Source organism: Cornus florida, unplaced genomic scaffold (assembly GCF_030987335.1).
Source record: "Cornus florida cultivar Cherokee Brave unplaced genomic scaffold, ASM3098733v1 CherokeeBrave_3.0.0_Hap2_Chr11, whole genome shotgun sequence".
Classification (NCBI taxonomy): domain Eukaryota; kingdom Viridiplantae; phylum Streptophyta; class Magnoliopsida; order Cornales; family Cornaceae; genus Cornus; species Cornus florida.
The window spans coordinates 68460835-68467434 of NW_026775581.1; the positions used below are offsets into that span (position 1 = coordinate 68460835).

Consider the following 6600-nt stretch of genomic DNA (forward strand, 5'->3'; position numbering starts at 1 on the left):
TTTGTTTGGTTTAGTTTATCCCAATTTTATACAAATTAAGATTTATTTTATTCTTGTCCCAAACAAACGCAATCTTATACAAATTGGACAAAATGGTCATTTTACATGGCCTGTATTTATAGTAATTACTTTGTTCAACTGAAGTGAGGGTATTATTGTCATTTTAAGTCTCCAGTGGCCTATTTGCACCAAATTAAAAGTATATGAGAGTTTTATACCACACAAAACCTTTTTACACTATATCCACATTTTTTGCACTTAACCCTGTATATTATTATAAATTTCGTTTGAAACATGAAACCCCGCGAATGAGAGTGAAGGAAATCTCTATGATTGTTAAACAACTTCCTCGACACCCTTAAGTTGCTCATTTCCCTTCATTAAATGCAGGACTTATCATACAAATTGTTAAAGTCATCTTCTCCCATCTGTACTCTCTTTTAATGATCCATACTATCTCTTATTGTTAAATTTCTGAACATAAAAAAACAAAATGAATATAAGTGAAGCTAACGAAAAAATTATAATTTTTTTTCAAGGATTCATTGGATTAGCATAAAAAAAAATTAAAAAACAGGAAAAGTCTCTTTAATAGTTTGGATAATTCATGATTGTCTAAATTGTCCATATTTTTATTAAATATAACAATTGGTTTTAAAAAAATATATTGAATAATATTATGTTTTTAAAAAATAAAAGCAATATAAAAATCTATCTAAATAAATAAAAATAATAATTGTGGAACACAATGAGAGATATAAACTTTGTACTGCGGATTTATCGGTATCAGGTAAAATTGAAATTTCATACATTTTGAAAGTAAATTTTCTCAAAATTGTGTAAGAAAGTTACTTATAAAGTTTAATAATTTTCTATTAGGATCGCTTGAGAAATGAAATGAAATTAATAGTAGAAAATGAAAAAGAAAATTAGGTTTCTAGCATGCACTTGGTTGCCAAGAGAGAGGAAAATCAATCTCAGCATTCACAAAGGCAAATAGGTCGCATCTAACGTAAAGGAAATTCTCAAATAGATCACATCTAAAGTCAGAAAGAACAATCTGAGGCATAATGTGCCAACAGACAGAAAGCTATACAGTGCTAGTCCAAAACAACTGAAAATAAAACACATGAAAGACAGAATTCTGGGTTCTGCCCTTCAGTTTCCAAAACCACATAGATTCTCCCGTCAGAAATCAAGGATCCCAATCAAGCCATGCATGAGTAGAGTAACTGGTATCAGTTGCCAAATCGACCTCCTCCTCCTCCTCTTCCCCACTGCTGTCTTTGCCGACCGCCTCCATTTTGTCTCCCTCCATTGCTCTGTTGAGACAAAACCCTCATCCTCTGCTCCTTCATGTTTGCAAACAACGAGTCCAATGTTTGAGGCCTCTGCTTAGGCACCACCTTCAATTGCTGTTGTGACTGCTGCTGCATAATAAACATACAAGCCTTGTAAAATATTATCCTTAACATACTAAAACAACTGCAATCATTTTGCCTACTGTGGCACACAAGGATACGTATCAAACAATCAACAGTGTCTTAGACCTGGTGGTGTCCAATAAACATACTTGACCCACAACCTAAAACATTGCCTAGAAAAAAAAACCATGTAAACCGGATGAAAAATCATAATAACCATGTAAACCGGATGAAAAATGATAATAACCGTGACTTTGTTTAACCCTGTCAAAGAGAGAGAGGGGAGGATATATATGTAAATATATATATACATAACATTAATTAAGAAAATGAAAAAAGAACTGGCAATACATTTGAACCACAGAATCATAGATTACATAGGCTATAACAAATAAATGCAATAGGCGTCTTCACAAATTCAAGAGGCTACCATATTAATGCAATTGGCATCCTCCTCAGAGGTTGACTCTACACAAACATTTTCCTTCCAGTTAATGCAAAATTTAAAAGATGCTACTACCTTTAGAGCAAAGCGACCATTTGCAGCCTTCCTTTGAACTGGTGGAGCCCCAACCCTGCATACAGAGAGAGCAAACTACAATGGTAAGACTGGAATAAAGAATCTCCTAAAAAACAAACTCTGCAAGATAAATCACCACCCAGGCTGCCAAACACAAACATTGATCAGTTGTTAGAACCACCATGGCATACAGATTCAATTGGATGACAACCATCATAGAAGTTCTACCTATTTCCAACTAACAGAAAGATAAGACATAGTATATCAGAAATAAGAGAAGATCAGTCATCTTCAGGACAATTTACTACTACTGCAAGCTTCCGTCTAATTGAGCATGTGAATGGATGTTGTCACATTAAAGATGTATTTGCTGTAACCAAAACCTGTAGAACAACAAACCTCCACAGAACAGCAGAACTGGGGGAAAAGATATGTCACTCTCATGAGTGGTCAAAGATACAGGAGATCTTCCACCGAACAGCCTCCATAATCAACTTCATGCACAACTTAAGCTTCACTTGCAGAGAAGCCAAACACCTTTAACCAGCTAACATATGTAACTCTAGTAAAAGATGATCAAGCCACTAACCACTACAGGTTCCTGATATAATATAATACTCTCAACGCCCTACATGTCATGCTATTTATATACTTCCACCTAGCCCCCCAAAATTTCCTTTTGATAATCTTGTGCACAATATTACTTCTTATGGAGGCCAGAAGAGCTTAAATCATGTTAGGTATGCCAGAATAAACCATTTCAAAGTCCAATATTAATTGGGTCAATTCCATATCAAGGTGCCTGAAATCAGACAAGGCCCATTATCAATGTGGCAGAAGATAGAAACACGTGATGGCAGAGGAATTTTCTGCATGCTCTACTGTGGAGCATAAACTGGGCATGTTATTAATAGCAGGGCCCTTGAATTACTGACAGAACATGACAAAGGATGAAGTTTCTTATCTGTATGAATATATTCCCAATTAGAAGATAAGCCAAAATGCATCAGTGGAAGCTTGTAGGCCAAATTGGTCGCATGTTTGTAAGTCTAAAGCGGAATGAACAAACCAACCAGACTTGTTGCGCATCATATGTCGACGATCTAACAGCACAAGCAAAAAAGCAACAGAACTCTTCACGAAGATACAGATGCTCGCAAGTGGGTAAGTCTTCAAATTGAACAATATTTAAAACCAGGACACTCCAAATAAGATGCTACGCATTAATGCTCACCACAATAACCAACCTCAAGAAAATCACTACCCAGTTAACAACTGCAAAATGCAAAAAAGATCTATCCTTCCATGCAGTGAGCAAAAAAAAAGGGGTAGCCCAATGCACGAGGCTCTCGCTATTGCGGGGTCTGAGGAAGGCCACATGTACGCAGCCTTACCTACGCATGTGGAGAGGTTGTTTCCTTGATTCGAACCTACGACCTCCAGATCACAATGGATTATGATGAGCAACTTAAATGTATTATGTCGTTATCACCATCAGATGTCATTCTATCATCATAACATTATGTTGACTCTCGTCTATCAAATGGATGCACAATTAATTAACCGTCACATTAATACCCTTTTCTTCATCATTTCTCGTTTCCTTAAGCATCCAACAAATTCGGGACGTAGCTACATGCACTTCTCAACCCATTGCCCAACAACATAAAATACAAATATCCAGCACAAATGTATGGATGCTTATTTTGGATGCCAAAAAGTAAACAGTAAACCATTGCAACTCGCATAATGGAGCTTTCCGCTGCACCCAACCAAGACGAGTTCCATCAACCGTACGCTATTTTCTATATATATTAACCAGAAACACATGGCAAAGCCACCATCAGAGAAGAACCATGATTTACACCCAACCAAGACGAGTCCCATCAACAGTATGCTATTTTCTATATATATTAACCAGAAACACATGGCAAAGCCACCATCAGAGAAGAACCATGGTTTACACCCAACCAAGACGAGTCCCACAGTATGCTATTTTCTATATATATATTAACCAGAAACACATGGCAAAGCCACCATCAGAGAAGAACCATGGTTTACCTGCAACAAAACCAAAATTTTTGCTAGATTAACATCAAATCATTTGCTAAACATCATCATAGTCACAGTTGCCTCATATCACACCATTAGTAAACATAATAATGGCATCATATACCTTGATTTATTTATATTGACCGCCCTGCTTCGATTGAAAGGTCTGTTGTTTAAAGGAACAACCGCAGCCTTTCGTGCAGCCTCAGTTGCCAGAGGAAATTGGTTCCCCTGGAAGTTCGACCTCCTCCGAGCAAGAGCCCCCTACACAAAAAAGAGAACCATATAAACACAAACAAAATGATATATATATATATATATATATATATAAAGTTTAAGCAAATGTACACAATCACATGTTCACCTGTCTAAGAGAGGATCTTGAGTCCATAAATCTTCGCATTTTGGCAGATTTTTCTTGGGCAGCGGTGTTTAAATTTTTTTGACTTTTATTCTGTATGAATTAACAAATAAAAGCAGTAAGGAAAACTTATTCCAAGCACAGGACCAAATAAGTTAACGGTACTTTCAAAAAGGAAAATTCCTTACCGAAACTCTTTGCTTCTTAGCTTTAGTTGTGGTAGTTTTGGACATTTTAATGATATCATCTAAAAATCAAGAATAACAGAGTAACAAATTTTTAATAATCATTAAAAGATCGTCAAATTTATAAATAAATGCAGAATAAAGGAGTTGCTAATATGCACACCTAATGCCATGTCCATTTTCTTCTCCGTGAGAGCAATTGCCTCAGTTGTTAGTGGTTTAGCCGCCATCTGGAAGAAGGAAGGAATAAGGTAAACCAACTTAAATAGTAGAACGACAGATCTTACAAGAAACATAAACTGCATATAAGAAACATATGAAAGATACTATGATAATCAATCAACCAGGCAAACAGATAATAATGAACAAAAATAGGCTAAAACCTACAAAGACATTTAGAAAAGATACTACAAGTATGTAATGACATTTTCTACTAGAAAAGACAGAAATTCTCCCAATACACATGACCAAATGATTGATATAAAGGAAAAGAGAAATCAATAACATTTTACAAAGAGAACAATGAAGGTTAAGAAATATATTAAAAGAACTTAACAAGGGAGCTATTTTTTTTCATGAAATTTCCTTTCCTTGCTTTCTTGCCCTGCCTTACCAAGAACATCTTAAATGTTATAGAAAAATATACATTCATTAAAGACAAATGAAACCTTTAAAGAAATTCACTAGAAAATTTTCAAGAAAAGTGCCCTAGGCACAAAATAAACAAATGCAAGTGCCACAGAAAGGACAAAAGAAGCAAGGTTATCCACAAACTTCTTAATTGGTGCCACTTTTAAAAGTATAAAAGGAAAAAAATGGGAAGCCCATTGCCATTTCAATACCCAAGAAAACTATTATGTCCTATGACCTAATTATCAAGCATCAATTATTATCTTTCAATTACGGGTAAAACACACTAAATACCATAAATTACATCAAGTCTAATAAACCCTATACGCTAATGTCAACCAACAAAATCAAAGGTAAAAGGATTCACGCCTAAGTGGAGGCATGTGTGTGGGACTACCAACTAAAAAAAAATCAGTTGCTATGAAAAAGTAGTAAAATCTTTAGGTTTTCCATGTTACTGAAAACAAATAAATCGCGAAGTACCAATCTTTTTAATCTTTTATTTTTTCTTTTCCTCGTTTTTCTAGGCAACCAAAGGACAATTACCAGAAAATTAGTCGAGAAACAAAAACAAAGTATATCCAAAAACAAAACCTAGTGATTCCAGATCCACTGACCTCAGCAACCTCTAATTAATCAAATAAACACATCAATCAAACGCATCTCAGAAGAAATACACAAGCCACATGATACACACTATATATACACACGTGCATGTGTATATGTGTGTGCTGGTATATATTGATATTTAGAGATTGTCATATCACACGTATGGAGAAAAAAAGAGGAACTTAAAAGGGAAAAAAAAAAAAAACTCACCTGCAGATAGTCGAACGGAGAACTCCGGTGTAATTAGGGTTAGGGTTTCGAGTTAGAACAAGAACAGCGCAGGCAATTCGAGTGTTAAAAAAGAACAAAGACTTTCTTCCTCGGTAAGCGACGCAAAACGAATAAACGGCTAAGAGAAGACGCGTATATATAGAGGACCGTAGGATCGGCGGACTTCAAATCCTAATCAACTGACGACTACAATTCGTTGTGATTAAATTTCAAGTCCGCCTAAACACACCGCAAAGCTTACGTATTCGCACGTGAATTTGAGGTAGGATCTGAGCTTCGTGTGACAGCTAAGGCTTTTCTGTTACCCAAATCAAACACGACACGTCATCATTATCTAGGTTTTGTATGTGGTTCGTGTCGGATATGCCATGTGGCATTAGAATATTGAACGTCGGCTTAAATTACGTATACACTCTGCACGTACAGGAACAAACTCCGGATTTTCCCCTCTTTTTTTTTTCTTTTTTTTTTTTTGTCCCAGTTTTATTCTGAAAATTAATAAATAAATCTTTCTTTTGCAAGAATTTCAATAGCATATTTCTTTTCTGTTATCCTCATGCAAGAATTTTAATAGTATATTCTTTTTGT

General features: G+C 35.4%; 1 protein-coding gene across 2 annotated transcripts; it reads right to left on the minus strand.

Moving 5' to 3' along the window:
- Positions 1–1008: 1008 nt before the first annotated feature.
- Positions 1009–6144, minus strand: LOC132282319 (uncharacterized). Of its 2 annotated transcripts, none has more exons than XM_059783949.1 (7): positions 5992–6144; positions 4706–4772; positions 4546–4604; positions 4361–4450; positions 4121–4260; positions 1945–1999; positions 1009–1427 (listed from the first exon to the last, which is right to left on the minus strand). In XM_059783949.1, exons 2-7 carry the CDS (start codon positions 4770–4772, stop codon positions 1239–1241), a joined length of 600 nt encoding a protein of 199 aa, XP_059639932.1. In that variant the 5' UTR covers positions 5992–6144; the 3' UTR covers positions 1009–1238. The 2 variants fall into 2 exon arrangements, with proteins under 2 accessions (XP_059639932.1, XP_059639931.1); XM_059783948.1 differs by having other exon boundaries at positions 1009–1430.
- Positions 6145–6600: the final 456 nt, after the last annotated feature.

Bases quoted from the DNA above. Each gene is read 5' to 3' on its own strand.
- LOC132282319 (XM_059783948.1), bottom strand. From the start codon at position 4,772: ATGGCGGCTAAACCACTAACAACTGAGGCAATTGCTCTCACGGAGAAG. The intron at 4,605-4,705 runs GTGTGCATATTA...CTTGATTTTTAG, and splicing joins GAAAATGGACATGGCATTAG to ATGATATCATTAAAATGTCC. The intron at 4,261-4,360 runs GTGAACATGTGA...TTTTTTGTGTAG, and splicing joins CAAGATCCTCTCTTAGACAG to GGGGCTCTTGCTCGGAGGAG.